Source organism: the organism of the source record quoted next, unplaced genomic scaffold (genome assembly GCF_019419815.1).
Source record: "Pyrus x bretschneideri cultivar Hongxiangsu unplaced genomic scaffold, Pyrus_bretschneideri_v1 Contig63, whole genome shotgun sequence".
Classification (NCBI taxonomy): domain Eukaryota; kingdom Viridiplantae; phylum Streptophyta; class Magnoliopsida; order Rosales; family Rosaceae; genus Pyrus; species Pyrus x bretschneideri.
Genome location: NW_025999802.1, coordinates 2168473 through 2185302, shown reverse-complemented (window position 1 = coordinate 2185302; position 16830 = coordinate 2168473). Strand labels below are relative to the sequence as shown.

The 16830-nt window shown below is 38.0% G+C and overlaps 2 protein-coding genes across 4 annotated transcripts; one reads left to right on the top strand and one right to left on the bottom strand.

The window, feature by feature from the left end:
- Positions 1-1294: 1294 nt before the first annotated feature.
- LOC103947103 (nicotinamide adenine dinucleotide transporter 2, mitochondrial) lies at positions 1295-4704 on the top strand. Of its 2 annotated transcripts, none has more exons than XM_048572826.1 (9): positions 1295-1739; positions 1853-1944; positions 2409-2515; positions 2688-2736; positions 2899-3011; positions 3526-3620; positions 3820-3908; positions 4011-4105; positions 4209-4704. In XM_048572826.1, exons 2-9 carry the CDS (start codon positions 1866-1868, stop codon positions 4620-4622), a joined length of 1041 nt encoding a protein of 346 aa, XP_048428783.1. In that variant the 5' UTR covers positions 1295-1739; positions 1853-1865; the 3' UTR covers positions 4623-4704. The 2 variants fall into 2 exon arrangements, with proteins under 2 accessions (XP_048428783.1, XP_009356235.1); XM_009357960.3 differs by having other exon boundaries at positions 1299-1739; positions 1861-1944.
- Positions 4705-7189: 2485 nt separating this feature from the next.
- Positions 7190-14512, bottom strand: LOC103942848 (LEAF RUST 10 DISEASE-RESISTANCE LOCUS RECEPTOR-LIKE PROTEIN KINASE-like 1.2). 2 transcript variants are annotated; one of them, XM_048572818.1, is made up of 4 exons: positions 13686-14512; positions 9197-9229; positions 8682-8930; positions 7190-8550 (listed from the first exon to the last, which is right to left on the bottom strand). In XM_048572818.1, exons 1-4 carry the CDS (start codon positions 14461-14463, stop codon positions 7580-7582), a joined length of 2031 nt encoding a protein of 676 aa, XP_048428775.1. In that variant the 5' UTR covers positions 14464-14512; the 3' UTR covers positions 7190-7579. The 2 variants fall into 2 exon arrangements, with proteins under 2 accessions (XP_048428775.1, XP_048428776.1); XM_048572819.1 differs by lacking the exon at positions 13686-14512 and adding an exon at positions 9463-10246.
- Between the last annotated feature and the right edge of the window lie 2318 nt (positions 14513-16830).

Here is a 16830-nt window from a genome sequence, read left to right as displayed (position 1 = left end):
TGTTATAATGTACACAAAAAATGTGGCATTATCAAATCAAAATCACTTTTTTTTTGTTCGCCGGAAAGTCAATTTTTTATTTTTTTTAATTGAGATAGTTGATCCGAGAGAATTTTCAGTTTGTCAAGAATACGACTTGATACAATAAATATCATAATACTAATAGTTGAAATATCAAATCTCAATTATTTGTATTATAACACTTTATGTATTCGGTCTGATTTTCAACAAATTTAAAAATTTCTAATTGAACACTCTCTCCTCGTAAAGCAGGCCAATATCAGTACACAAGACTTTGTCAAGCTATGAAATCCATCATTGGCTACCTCAGCATATAAAAACAAAACAAACTTTTGCGTATTTGTCTTTCGTATCACAAATTTTAAAACTAAGGACATATTTAGGTGAAGTTAAGTTGGTTAAAGTAATGTAAACTTTACGTCGAGCAAAAAAATATAGACATTCATGTATTTGAAATCGAAATTTTGTTTTCGTAAATTTACACTAGCAAACTCTACAAATGCTATGCATATGTCGGGAAATGTGAGGAGAATCTAAAATTGGAATTGAATTACATTAATGCCCTTGATTTTAAATTAAAACTTTAAACTCTTTGACATTTAAGGGTTATAATAAGGAAAACAAATAAAAATGGTTTGAAAACTTTGAGTTTTAACGATAAAGACAAAATAAAAGGTAAAGTAAATAATATCATGATTGACTTTTTAGTGTAAAAATATGGTTTTTCGTTAAAGTGAACAGTACCGAGAGCTTTTGGTTAAAGTTCCTCTTATAATAGCCATAAAATATCATAAGCTTACAAAAATAATCTCTTTATATGCATATAGATTATATTAGAGTACCGGTTGAATAAAAAAGTAATATCTCAAAATTAAAAAACAAAAAGTAAATTGAAGAAATTCATGAAATATACTTTTTTTTTTTTTAATACTACGATTTAACTTACACCAAACAGTGAATTATCTATAATAATTTTATCTTAAGTACGCAATTAACAACCGAACTTAAAATTCATTAGAGAAATACTATCAAACTGTAGTGATGACGGTTGAGTGGTCATAAAATGAGTATCACATTCATGCCTATTAGATAGAAATTGAGTTTAATTAAAGAGTACGGTTAGATAGATCAATTTTTTAAACCAAATTTTCAAATCATGAGATGCATTAATATAAATAATAATTCAATTATTAATAACCACGTCATATTGCTATTTACAAAATTTGATCTAAATAATCGATAACCTGCACCCACCCACGTCTACTATTGGCCAGAAATTTACCTATCCGAGAAAGAAAATAGCCGTTTTGCTAGTTTTCTAGTTTCCTTTCCTCGACGGATTCCGTCTCCGGGTCATTTCCCCTTTCCAAATTCCAAATCCGAAGCTGAGCTCTGCGTACCTGACACGTCATTTTTCACCACTTAACCCCCTTCAAACAAGTCAGGCGGCGACGACGACGGCGTCGTAGCTCCAGAATACTGACTCTCAACAGTCCTTGGAACTTCCGGCCCCAAATCTCTCCCCCTCTATCAAATCAGTATATATACGTACACACACGGCGACTGGCCATGAAAATTACCGTTGATTTGAGTTTGAAGAAGCAGCTCTAGAGAGCGGCTAGAGAGGGCTTCGACGACGATGGGTGTTGTGGCCGAACATTCCGATCGCCAATCTATCAGAGATGTCATCTGCCACGCCGGTGCTGGCGCCTCCGCTGGTCAGTTATCTTCCTTCTTTGCTCTTCTGCGATTCCCATTTCTAGGGTTTCGTTCATTTGGGCACGCATTTGCAAATCTAATGAATTTATTGCAAATTGATTGAACCGTAAAGCTTTGCAGGTGCTATGGCGGCTACGTTTGTATGCCCCTTGGATGTCATCAAGACTAGGCTGCAGGTCCATGGCATGCCTTCTGGTCAAAGAGGTATTCTTCAATTTTCCGAGTCGAAGCTTTATTATTCCCATGAACAAATTATGGTTTGTTTATCAATACTGGGATGCAATTCTGTGTTTTTATTTATTTTGAGGAACTTATCGATTGCAAGTATCGATTTTTGACGATATTAGATTCACTGGGACTATGGGAGCACATATTTAGGGGGAAAGGAATCGTAGTCGGATTAAAGCTTAAGTTTTGTGAACTCTAGTGTATTCGTATATATGAGAAAATATGCATTGACCAGATGTATGCCACATTTCTTGTTATTTGGTGAACCGGCTTGAGGTGGCTTTGTGTTTGTCTTATTTGTCTTATTAAAGTTCTTATTTGGCTCATCGCCATTTCGAGGATAATTTCCAGTCAATCTATTTGTTTGTAGTATATATGTTTCATACTTATACATATCAGTATGACTGTTCTTCTTTGTTTTCCTTTTGGCCTATGATCAGGTAGTATCATTGTCACGAGCCTACAGAAAATATTAAAGACGGAAGGTGTGAAGGGGATGTACCGGGGCCTTTCGCCTACAATTCTAGCACTACTTCCAAATTGGGCAGTGAGTATTACTTTTGTTGCCTTATATTGTGAATCATATCTTTGGGAGCCCTTATCTTGTAGAAACTTGAGTTCACAAAGATTTTGGGGCCCTTGGTCAGATGATATGGAACTTTTTTTCCTGTGTACTTGTATAATTTTCCTGGTGCCATATGTACTCTGTTCGTATGCAGGTGTACTTCACAGTTTATGAGCAACTCAAAGGCCGTCTCCACTCTCATGGTTGGTTTTTCCAAATGTGGCTTACTTAAAAGTTTTTGTTTGTCTCTAATTATTTCTTGTGAAATGCATAGTATTCCCATATTCTTTGTTTAGTTTAGAGCATTGGGTAATATATAATAGTATTCAGTTAGTTTTTAAACATTCACTATGGTCATTCTGTAGTTCATGGCAGCGGAGAACTCACAATCGGTGAAAATATGATTGCTGCTGCTGGTGCCGGGGCAGCCACAGCCATTTCAACAAATCCATTGTGGGTTGTTAAGACCAGACTTCAAGTAAGTTTACTGTTTTTATGTTTGTAATTCATTTAAGATTTTCATTTTATTGCTTTCTGTAGCACATTGGATAGCTCGGAGCCATTCACAATGACTGTTATTTTGTGGCATTCTGTTGGACTGGGACTGGAAACATTGTTGTTTTTTTTTTTTTTTTTTGGGAAGCGACACAAACTCTCTGTAATTATCATGTCCTCGACTTGAGATGTCAGGGGAGTAAACTATGAAAAATTGGGAATAAAAGATAGTAATAGTTCAACTATGCAGACGCATATTTGCTAGAGATGGTCCTTTAGTGCTTATGGTTCCGGGCATATTTTATTCTTGGGTTGATGCTTAACCAATGTCTAACTAGGCTAATGAATCTCTTCCACATAATTACATGTTAGCTTCTGGATTAAACTCAACCGTCATGGATTAGAAATTCAAGGACTTTGCGCTGGTTAATTTTGCTAGTTTGAACATTTTGTCATTTTTGTACATTGATATATTCTTCTTGATCATCTTCATTTAGACACAAGGAATGAGGCCTGGTGTGATTCCTTACAAAAGCATGAGATCTGCTTTCTCAAGGATTACAACTGAGGAAGGCTTGCGAGGTTTATATAGGTCATTTTTCTTTCCAAGTTGCATCATGTGGATACGACACTAAACTGGGAATTTTATATTTGATGTTGCTTTACTACTAATCAAATTTTTTTTTTTTTTCCATTCAGTGAAGGAAGTCCGCTCCATTGATTAGAATAAAATTTATTCGCGTAGTTTCCCTTAATGATACCTTTTTGGTTGCATGTGTGGTTTCAAACAGTGGGATCTTGCCTTCTTTGGCTGGAGTAAGTCATGTTGCAATTCAATTTCCTGCTTATGAAAAGATAAAGTCTTTCATGGCAAAAAGGGGTAAATGTTATTTGTTTTCTTCTTTGATGAACTGTTTAACTTGAAAATTCAGTGTTTTTTAATTAATTAGTTATATCTGACCCCATAAATTTAACTTTTCAGATAATACAACAGTTGATAAGTTACACCCTAGTAGGGTTGCCTTTGCCTCATCAGTATCAAAAGTAATTGCTTCTGTAATAACATACCCTCACGAGGTATGTTCAGCTGGACTTCTCAGTAAACGGACTGGGGCTTGGACGACTGCTCTTACTATTTCATATTTTATTTTGTCGTCCTGACTGAATCAATTATCTCCAGGTTGTGCGCTCGAGGCTGCAAGAGCAAGGGCAGGCCAGACACATTGGAACCCAGTATGCAGGAGTAATTGACTGCATAAAGAAGGTGTTCCAAAAGGAAGGCCTTCGTGGATTCTATAATGGTTGTGCTACTAATCTAATAAGAACCACTCCTTCTGCCGTTATTACATTTACCAGTTACGAGATGATAGATAGGTTCTTGCGGAGGGTTGTACTTCCAGAAAACGAGCATTCAGAAGGCCACCCTAAGTCTGTTGGCCATGCCGAACCTCAGCAGGGAAATGGAGGTACCGAGAGAGAGGGGAACGACTCTGCGTTGCGGCAATCACAAGCCCAAACAAATCAGACTCCAATTCCTCTTGGAACCAAAGAGCCGCTAGCGGCAAGACATGGAAGGACTCCACCCTTTTTATGAATTTACCTTTTGATTGCAAGAAATTTTTCTGTAATAATTGAATTAAATAACAAAATAGATGAAAAAAGTCCCTTCGAAATCATCGAGCCCTTCTTTGTAACTTTTTTTTTCCCCAAAGGGAAGAGTTGCTTTAGCATGTGTAGTGTAAACTGTTCTCCCAACATTCATGGTCCTGGGCCTCTTTAGCCACTTTAACTTTAGAAAAGAACCTCGAAATAATGGTAATGGCGTGCATGGTCACGAATGAATGAAATTTCATCGATTTTGTCCAGAACCTCTTTTTCTTTCGAAACAAGGGAAGGATCGTCTTCGGTGGATCCCTCCAATTCTTGTTACGACATCTTCATTTCGGAAGTTGTATCTATTCAATTAGCTCTATTTCTTTTGCCTATATTGCGAGAGGTTTCAGTTTCTCACAAGTTTAAATATTTTTTAATACAAACGATAACGACACGAAAAAAATGAGAATTGAAACGAAATCATAAAGTCGAATGTATGATAATGCTTGTAACTGCGAGTCCAATGCCGGTAGCTACAAATTATACAATGCAATACAAGATCGATTTGTATCGGTATATCATGAGAGATGGCCGATCACATAACATACAAAAAATACTCTAATAATATTTTATGAAGATTAAATTATTTAATTAATTTACTCGGGAATAGTGACGAGCACAGGGCGCCAAGCCCTTCTCAGTAACGACTTGTAACGAAAACCGGTCCAGGCCGGCCTAGGGGAGCCCGGTCCAACTCCACCAATTTCTTTACCTATCAACAAACTACCCAACTCTGCCCGCTTATCTCTCTCACTCTCCGCCTTCCCCCCGTCGTTCAACTCAAATGGCGGCGACGACACGAACAGGTCCTTCAGACTGTTCCTCTGGGCCGGAATATTCTCCGGTAGCGGCATCGGAACCGGCGGGTCACTGCGGCGACTGCTGCTCCGGGTCAGGAGCATCAGCAAGGTGGGTTTGCGGCGGCGGAACTGGATCAACGGGCTCGTCCGCGGGCTTCGCGTCGGGCTCTGGGCCACGCCGCACTGCGTGGCGAGGAGCTTGAATTTCTGTAAAGTCCCCATCTTCTGGATTTGAGGTCTGTTGCTGCTGCTAACTCCCATTCCTCTCTCTCAATATATACATGTAAATTTTGGGGTGAATATTTGAATTTAAATTGGAGAATGATTGCAGGGGAGAGACTGAGACACAATTGATTGCTTGTGAAATGGAGAAAAGGATATGATGGGAAGTGGATGCATCTTTTATATACACACTTTTTTTTTTTATTAATGCTAAGTACACTCTCTAATTTTAGATGAGACTTTTCATGGCATCTCTAAAACGTTTAACGTTAATTTCATGTCAAAATTATAAAATATTATGTTAAAAAGTAAGGTGGCAGCAAGTTTAGGGATGGTTTTCTTAGTATTTTTCTCAATAAGTTAGATAAATTTTTTTATCCAAAACACATGACGATACAACACATATCATTACACAATTAGATAAATATTTGAATTATAAACTTTTTTTAATTATAAAATAATATAGAATCTAACCTCTCGTGTTCTGATTCAATAATAAATCTCTCAATAATAAATTAGACCAAATAATGATTGGTAATTTTCTCTTTTTTCACAAATTCAAAAAAGCGAGAGAAAGTGGGTGCCTTTTCCAAGTGAAATTCCAAAGGTGCTGAATCCAAAATCTAAATTCTACATAGGGTTCTGAAAAAGAGGCGACACCACCTCATACTTTGACTGAAGAAGATTGAAAGGTCAGACAATGGGAGATTGGTAAAGGATCAGGATCCTCTTCTCAACTTAAGAAGTTGAGCCTCCTGAGCAAATCATACAGATCGTTGATTTTTAATTTAACGGCTATAATTATTATAATTTTTAAAAAGATTTTCTATTTGTAGCCGTTAGATGAAAAATCAATGATCTATGTAATTTGCTCAGGAGGCTCAGCTCGTAATCTTAAAAGAGGATCCTGATTCATTGGCAAAGACACTGTAACTATATTACTAGCAAACTTTATCATATAAGAAAATTAAAATCATGTCAGTGTGTTACACACACACACACCATCTAACTAGCCGGCAAGTTAGGTGGCCCGCAGTTCTAATTCAAATTTCTAGGCTGTAGCCTGCACACTAGGTTCTTGAACAAGAACGAACAATGTTGTCATTACCCTTACCCTCACCACCACAATGTGATTCCTTTTTACCAAACAAATTTCCCGAAAAAAAAAATCTGAAAATTTCAATTTTAGAAGTGTTATTTTATTATAAATGATTGATGAAATAGTAGTTCTAATATTTTAACATGGTTACAGACATTGTATAGGCCAGAATACTCAAGTTTGAACTCTTTTTAAATAAATTAGAGTAATTTAGAATTCTATAAATGTAAAACCTTTTGTCGTTTATGTCGGTTTTATTTTCTTGTAAAGAAGGTGTTTGATCATGTCATACAATCCAAACTTGGTTAATAAACAATATCAGAAGAAGCAGAAAATAATAAAAGAAACAAGACAGAGACATCAAACAAGTATGAAGAGCCAAAACGATACAGGATCAAAACTATACATGTAAAATATCAATAACAATGTCTCCATATAATATGTACAAATCCCTCAAGCTTTTACCTAGCAGTACTAATTAGATGTGTTTTTCAATGATGGCGAGCCTTGTACAACGAAAATGTTGCCTTTTTATGATCAAAACATCATAAGTTCGAGTCGTAGAAACAACCTCTTTGCAAGGAAAGGTTAAAGTTGTGTACGATAGATTTTCTTCCCTCTCAACCCTTGCAAAACGGGGGCGTTATTGGCTTGAGTTCACCGTTTTAACAAAGCAAGGAGATGAGTGGCAAATAAACCTCCACCCACCTAATCAAATCTGAAATGCATTCATATATATTCTTTATACTGAAATGTAACACCCACAAAAAGGAACTGTCACGCACTAGCATTAGGTGAAGTAGACCTAGTGCTAGGCCATTTTTGCGTGACGGAAACCGGCGAATGCGGAGGTCTCATGTTCAACAGCCCGATCTCATCACCATCTGGCGAAGCTGGCGGCTGTACACTCGTTTTCACACTCTGACCGTCCAGTTCCGGCTTTAAATTCTCAGGGACATAACTCCCGCTTTCGATCATTTTCAAAGCCTCCAAAACCTCATTCATGGTAGGCCTCACATTGTTGTCCTGCTGCAAGCATTGAAAAGCCAACTCTGCAACTGCAATGATCATCCTTCTAACTTCACCATCGGATTCGAACCCGAGACGTTGATCTACCAACTCGTTGAACAAACCTTTCTGAATTTTGCTTATGGCTAAGTTAGCCAGATTAATTTCGTGCCTGTGCCTCATTATATCAACTGCCGGAAGAGATGATATGAGCTCGACGAGAACAACTCCAAAACTATAAACGTCACTCTTGCTAGTTAGCTGGTAACACTCGTGATACTCTGGATCAACGTAACCCGGTGTCCCTTGTGGAGCGGTTGAGACATGCGTGACATCCAAGGGGAAGAGCCGGGAGAGCCCAAAATCTGCAACTTTAACGCAGAAATTGTCATCGAGCAGAATGTTATTAGTCTTCACATCGCGATGTACAATTTCAGAAGCATGGAGGTAGGACAATGCGTTGGCGGTTTCTATGGCGATGCTCATACGTATAGGCCAAGTTAGCGAGCCAGGGTCTGCTCTGTCTCCGTGGAGATGATCAGCAACGGTTCCATTGGAAATGTATTCGTAGACAAGGAGGAGTCCACGGCTGCGGCGTGAGGTGCAGCCATAAAGGGTGACTAAGTTTCTGTGGCGCAGACCGGTGAGGATTTCAATTTCATTGAGGAACTGTTCAACGCGTTTGTAATTGTGCTCATATAAGCGCTTGACTGCAACTTCCCGACCATCTTTGAGTTTTCCTATATCGGATTGATCAAAGAGTAAGCTGCTGCAGATACTATGCAACTTAACTTCCTCTTTACTTGCCTAATGTAAATGATTTCTTTCATTTTTTCGGAAATTAACACATACATAGAAGATTAGCTCTTACCATAGTAGACAGTTCCAAAACCTCCATCTCCAAGTTCGTTTTCGCTATCAAAGTGGTTTGTGGCCTCATCGAGTTCACTGTAGCTGAAGACCGGGACACCACAGTAGGCGCCGCCCCCTTCTATGTCGGAATTTGTGTATGGCTGAGAAGAAATGTTCCTTGAGAGGAAGAGTGAAGAGCGTTTTTTCTTGTAAAGCAACAGAAGAAACCCGCATATTGCAAGAAGTGCTGGAAATCCAAGGCCAATTCCTACAGAATACAAGTGAGCAAGACAGTTAAAATGTAGTTTATACTGCGGGTGCTTAAGGGAGAGTTAAATTTGATCGAAGGTATATTACGGAGAGCAAACAATTGACTTTGCCAACGTGTTTAAACGCTTGCTCATTCCATGATTCTTAGAAAATTTAATCCAGAGGCATTAGGGAGTGATTGGTTTCCGTCCTTTGGTTCTAACGCTTGACCTAGATGAGTATCCATATCAATTATATATTTAAATGCAGAGATATCAATCTTACCTAGTCCTAGCTTCAAATTCAACTGCTTATCCCCTGCAACATGAATTGCAAAGAAAACTGCTGTTAGCTAAATCTTAGAAGATGAAAGTGGCATAAATAATGTTACCATTTAAAAAAAAAAGGAGGCTAATGCATACATAACAATCATTTAATACTTGTGTGTTTCAATGAACTGTTTCCTGTTTCTAAGAGTTATATCCTTTGAAGAAAGGAATCGGATTATCGCACATCAGAGAAAGAAAGAAAGGTCAAGTAAATGTATATACCTTTGGCGCATTTAAATTTTCCCTCTAGAACCAGGCATTCACCTTTGCTTGCCATACATTGATAACATTTGTGTGCTTCCACTTTGAGGGAAAACTCAGCTGTCAATGAAGAGGACATGTTGGGTTGCGACAGACGCATGGGGACCTGAATGGTTTCAAACCTTGGTGGCAGAGGGTTAGGTAAATTACTGTTAGATGAATTGATATAATAAGTATGGTAAGCATTTCTGCAGCAATCCTTGGGTTGTGGACAAGAATTTTTGTCCAAGATGTTTTTCCATTTGAGAAGGGTAAGATTGGGTGTGGATAATGATACTTCAGGGATTGAAGAAATGTTGGGAAGACTCAAGGCGTCCAAAACTCTATCATCGCAGCGATCCTTTTCTAAGCGGTCGGCAAGTTCTCTGTCTTTGATAGAAATCGAAGGTGAAAATAAATAGCCTTGGAATTCATACCAGTATCCTCCCTCTTTCAATTGGATTTTTGGCAAATCGGGTTTTGAACAATCAACTGTGAACAATCCGCATTCAGGATGATCTCCCCGGCTTTTGAAGGGGAAGATGATGTTCCCTACCATGTCACTGCAGGAGTGGCCTGGACAACGTTTGGAGAGTTCCGCTTCTGAATATTCAGCAGAGTGCTGAACCACAAGGTGAGCAAGAACGGAGAGAATGAACAAAGCCACCGGAGCCATCCGAAGATTCCCAGCTGATCAACAAGAAGAAAGCGCCGCAAAGGAAGAACAATAAGAAAATCTACTCCTCCTCTTCAGAACAAGAGTGTTGAATTGTTTAGAGGTTCAGAATTCTTTGTTTGCAATATATTAAGGAAATTGGCTGTTTAACACGCCAGTTGACTTGGAAATTAGGAGACGGAAGACTTGTGGAAACTAAGATGTAAAAAAGTTGCTGGATACACAGTTTGATTGGTCGGCTTAAAGACTTCCGTGGCCTATTAGGGAGTTTCCTTCCCAACTTCCCCAATGACCAGCACCAGAAAGACTTTGACCCCTCGACTCTTCAACCATTCTCGTCACGATGATACTATTCAAAAATCCTCAAAACTCCTCTGAACCACACATATTACGGAAAGAATCGACTGTTCAGTGTTCACTCGTAGCTCCGTGAAACGTGATTGATCTTTCGTGTCCGGCCCGTCTGACTTTCGGGTCTACTTATTCGTGTGAACGCTGAATGGATCCATAGCTGAAAAGTATATCCTAGTTCTGACGTTGGAATTTAATTTAGTAAAACATCAAGACAAATTTGGTCGTTTGTGGCTGTCGTTTTCTTTAGCGGTCTTGATGGTGTAAGTAGGAGACGGGACAAGAGAGAAAAACGTATCCATAATACCTTCCCGAAGACTTGTGGTGTTAGTCTTGATGGTTGGCGCACTGGCTACGGAAGCAACCACGACTTTCTGGGTTTTGTTATCTACTCTGTCTTTCATCCATTCTTCAAGAGTGTTGAATCCGAAAAGCGCGTTGAGTCTTCATGCGTCTTAGTCTCTTGCCTGTGATTTCTTCGATATACGGAGATTATGATCGTAAGTTTTATCCTTGCCTTCGTGCGAACATGGATTAGCGGAACTTAGAAAGGAATCAACGGCAGGATTTTAGCTTTAAAGCAAACTGATTTTTGGATTTTGGGGCTTTGAATTTCCTCTGCCCAGTTCATCTCCAATTGGACTAACTTGTGGAGGATATGAAATGGTAGCTTCCATTGATCACTAAGAGCAAATCCACCGTTTACTGTTCACAAACGTAAATTTTCGACTAAAATAGTAAAACTCCATATTTATCTACAGTTCATTTTTATTTGTAAGTGAGATGTCTTACAAATAAAAAGGAACACTCTCTTACTGTAGATAATATCGCTTGTTAAAATAAAATTATATGTTAGGTTAGCAACCAACAAGATTCGAAGTCACGCCGTCATGCAATGACTCAACTTCTTTCCACCACTGTAATAAATGACCACTTGCAATTGAATTTTAAATACAAAGATTTGCAATTCTTTTGGAATTTTTTGTTAATTTTTTCTACCTCTGGATTAATTATAGTTGTTGATTTCCAATTTTTTTTTTTTTAAAAAAAAAAATCAGATACACCAGATTGTGCCACGTGACACAACCTATAATTTTCATTTGTTTAACGTTGGAAATCCAACGGTCTAGATGAGAAGACCGATATAAATCCAACGACAGAGGGCGAGGCCTTTGGCATGGTGGGTGGACCCAATCTGTCAACTGCATGACATCATCTATGACGTAGGCCACTGCCTGCAGACGCAGCCCGGGCTTGAATTGGCAGGGAAGCCCAACTAGTTGCTACCCATGCTCCAATTGCCTCAATGAGTTTGGACCAGCGAAGATGAATTTTTTAGGTTGGGGGATATTCAACCCACATACTGGGCAGTTCGAGCACCAATGGAGTTGCTCTAAGGTTAGATGTACCCAAGTCTGCCGCCTAGCTAACGAAGTAGCCCATCGCCTTGCTCGGTACGGTCATACGTCAAATCCCCTTGTGCTTGGTTGGACTCTCTTCCGATCTTTATTCTAAATTTAATGTTTGAGGACTGTAATTCACATTAAGTTAGCTATTGCCGCCCTTTTACTACAATACCCATTCAATGAAATCCACTATCATTTCAATAAAAAAAAAAAAAATCCAACTTCTGCTATCAAATTGGATGCAATTTGAAAATTGACGTCCATCCCTTTATTGAATACACATTGAATTGTAATTAACCAAATCCAATCTTAACCACGAAACGAGAGCTTCAGTTCAAAATCGTGAACTACAAGTGCTTGCGTGCCTTAGGTTGATTTACTGAATCAAGGCATAGCTTATACATAGCATAAGCCTGATAGACTAAAACGATTAATAGTAACACAACTGGTTTAGTTGTTTTGGCCAAGTCATATCCGACTTGACAATCCAGTAGTATTGGACTACTGGTGCAGCATCAGAATGCACAGTGCGCACGTTGGGTCAAGTGTTGCACTCACAAAACGCAATGCTCTACGACTCTAGCGACCTCCGTGGCCAAAATTTATGGGCTGAAAGTGCAACCACAAATCACACTAGTTGGCCAAACCTAATGCGGCTTCCACGCGTTTATTGGGTACATTTTGTCTCCAGAACAATGATGATAATATGATGTTTCAAGTTCTGGAGGGTGGGATTAAGATGAACACTGATCATCTCCAACGACAGAGGCAGTGGCAACAAACAACTGGCAGAGTGGTAGGTTTCAGTCAACAATGGCTGTTGAGGAAAGAAATTACCGACAACCAGCAGATTTCTAGTTGGATTGCTATTCAATGTGACTACAACTAGAGCGTCTAAACTTGTTAGGATTTACTTACATCCTTTTACCGCAGCATCCTAGACCAACTACACGACGCTATGTATTTTACGTTTTATGCATGATATGGTACTTTTGGTTCGGAATACCGTATTTTACGTTTTATGCATGATATGGTACTATTGGTTCGGAATACCGTCATCTTAGCGTTCTCATTTCATTATGTTAATCCTTTTTGTTTACACATAATGATGTCGTTATTAACTTGTTCGTGAATTAAGACATTGTTCATGAATCAAAGTTTATGTTGACTTGCAGACTGAGTAGTAATCAACAACCTGGTTCTAAAACCCTAATAAATTATCTTATCCTGGAAGATTATGCGACTAAAGAATTACTTAGAGCTAACAAATATCCCATGAAGAAAGCATTTTTAATTTGGGGTCATACCTATTGTTTGCATCTCATATAGTTTTCATCACAAGTAATCGTGAAGGATATTTTTCACGTTAAATCGTGACGATGTAGAGGTTCAGACTTGACTTTACGGACGATCTTCTTCGTTAGTATTTGATTAGAGGTGGCTATATTCAGCCGTCCAGCCAGCAGCCGCCCTTTTTTCCTTTGAAATCTAATGTATGGTAGGAGCTAGACTGGATGCGATTTTTCAACTATTTGCACAGGAGAGTTGAGTAAGTGGGACAATGATCCCGTACCAGAAATCTTCGTTTTGAAATTAAACGATATTCTAAACTACTCTAATCTACAAAGGTGAATTTGAATTCAAGTGTAACAAAGCAATATATGTGTTAATGAACTAGCCTAAATCATGTATGCTGCGTGGTAATTATCTAACAATCACATTTCATGTAAAAAAGAGAGAAAAAAAGAGTGAACAGAGAGAGAGAGACTAACCTTCGTCATCCTTCTTGCATCTCACAGAATGGGTCCTATTGGGGCAGAGGCACCTAAAATGGCGGGTGGTGTAGTTAAACCCACATAGCCCTCCACTCCCCTGGCAGCGGCTGCAGTCAGCAGCCAGCCATTTCATCTCAAACCCTCTTCCCAACACTTCCTTCATTCCCGCCGCCTCATCATTCCCATACCCTCCACCATGCACCACCGCCACCTCACTCGATCCACACTTTTCAACCTCCACAAGACCTCCAAATTTCGGATATATCTGCCCAGGCAGAGCAAGAACCGAAGTGTTATTACAACCAATCTTGTACTTTGGAAAAGAATCGACAAACGAAGGGTTGCAGTTGTAGAGCAGAAAGAACTGATCTTGCTTTGGAGCCAGCTCAAACTGTTCATTAGGGATCGTTAAATTATGGATCAGTGAGAGATTAGCGCAGGAAGAGTTGTCCAAGTAGTGCGAAAGTAAAGCATTTGAGACGACAAGAGTCTGGCTTTCGTAACTGATGTTGTGAATTATGTAATCGTCTCCAGGCAACCGGAGAAGTGGGTAGGCTTCTTCTTCATCGTCGTCTGCGCCGCCCTGGCAGGAGAGCTGGAAACCAGGGTAGCCGCAGAAGTCTTGTTGCCTGCCTTGGATGTAGAACGGGTAGCTGATTTTTTGGCGGCCACAAGTTATCGGGACGCTGCAGTTTTGGTAGTAAAAGTCCGCTGCAAATACTGGGGCTTCTGAGAGAAGGAAGATCAGGATGAAGAGGCAGAGGTTTTGATTCATTTGGGAATTTTGTGGCAGAAACTGTGGAGGTGATAATTTAATATGCAGAGAGAGTGGGAGAGAGAGAGAGAGTTAACGAGTATAATTAAAGAGTAGTTTTGAGTTGTATTATTTATGAAGGAGGACAGGTTTGACTTGAACATTGTCCTTGGGTGCCGTATGACGGTTGAAAGGGAGTTTTTTAGTTAAAGAAAGGGTGTTCATGTAATCTGCCTCACATCTTAGACTCTTGAATTCAAGCCCGATTTTTGCCTAATTGGGCCTATGAAAGTCGCACAACTTGACCAATCTCATAATTCAACTCCTCTCCTCCTCTATATAGGGAAAAACTTTTGTACAAGAACTGGATCACATCATTCGTGGGACACTGTTGAGGAAATAAATCCATGAATTTGCTCCAATTCTCCTTGGAAAACAACGGTATCGAAGAACTTCCGGATGTAAAATAGATGAAATTCATCGTAGGACACTATTGATAAACGTTTGAGATTTTCTGTGTTTTAATCTGATCCCGACCTCATGTTGATTATGCTAATATAAGAGCTGCCATATCAAGCAGTCTTGTCAAAATTTCGTCTACCTTCACATGCCTTCTCCACGGAGCTTAAGTATTAGGCAATTCGAGCTACTCAAATTGAATTGGACTGTCCCCATTAACTTATTCTGATGATCCACCTCACACAAACTAAAGACTTCGATTTCTCTTTCACAAAAGCGGCTCAAATTTCTTGATTCTTAGGCTCTAGACACTAAAATTCTAAAAAAATCTCAATTCTTTCTCCATAAGATCAAAAGCTTTTACTTTCAATTGGGAATAATAATTACCCTCATATGTTTTTCAAAGAAAAAGTCATTACATTTTGAAACAGTAACTTATGATGAGGATTATTGGAGTCGGACGAGAATTCTCTCTCCTCATTTTATCAAGAAAAAAAAGTAGACCTAGTGCATATCTAAATAGTATCTTCATATTAACGGCAAAAGTAGCAACTGGCGACCAAAGCAAAAAAGACTTGGTCATATATGTACCACACATATATACAACTGTCACATGATGCATGCGGTTTCTATTCATGTGCATAAGAGTAAACAATCACCTGGTACAAATGCGTTTTCAGAGGACTGAAAAATCATTGTCACCATTACTATGGTCAATTTTTTGTCATCCGATGAGTAATACATTCAAGAATACTTAAAAAATAAAAAAATAAAAAAAAAACCGATAATTTGGAAGCTTGTGAAAATTAGTGTAATATATATAAGAGCGGATTGGTGGCATCAATTTTTTTGTGAGGTCTACTTTGTATATTTTAATAGTTTAAATCGTCTATTTTAGTTTTTGTGAGGTCCACTTTATAAATATGAGTTTTTTTTTAAGCACGTTGTCCAATATTTTAGTGAATGAAACTAACTATTTAGACTAAATTTTGTAAAACATATGATGTGGATGCTAATGATTGAATTATTACTTAAATATTGATTAACGTGCTTATTTTATATCGGTGACTATAACATGTTTTGCATATTTGGTCTAAATAATTGGTGTTGGGTTTCAACACATGTGTTCCGAATTTAAAACCCCATATTTTCTAAGTTATTGTAATAGTTTCAAACTTTCCGATTATTAAATTATTATAATAATATCCAATCTTAACCCTCCTCTTAATAATATATTATAGTATGTTATCTTGACCGTGAAAAAGCTATGCTATAATATAAAACTTCTTGAAGTACAAGACCAAAATTGTCGGCAATACGAATGTAGATGTTTGACATGAAGTTTTAATATTTAATTTCTGAGAAAATATTTGGTAGCGCTGAACAGGAACAATTATTAAATAAAGTACAGATCCAAAGATTTAGGGTTAGTTTGTATGTGCTTTTAAGACGACTAAAAATGTTTTTAGAAAAAAATATTTTTGGGTTCCAAAAGCATTTGAAATGCTTTCTGTAAGAAGCATCAGTTATGTGTTTCTTCTAATAAGCATTTTAAGTGCTTTTTCAATATTTACTTTCATTTTTACTTAAAATTGGTTCTTAAAATATTTTCACTAAAAGCTCTTTCAATTAGTTTAAAAACACATCCAAGCGAACTCTTAAATGAAATTAAAATACATGATGTTCCATGATTTATAAAATATATTCTACGAATAACGTAACCAAATATTTTTACACAAGTTTTTCTCGCAGCACTAACTAGTTTAGATAATGTGTGATATTAGTTCCCGTCGAAGCTTTTGGGAAAATAGAAGAGAATAAAAAGAATATCTTTAAGGAAAGGCATTCCCTTTTTTTTTTTTTTACAATGGAGATTAGTTGTGTGATTCAGACCACATCGAACTTCAATAATTCGAACCGTTTATTTTT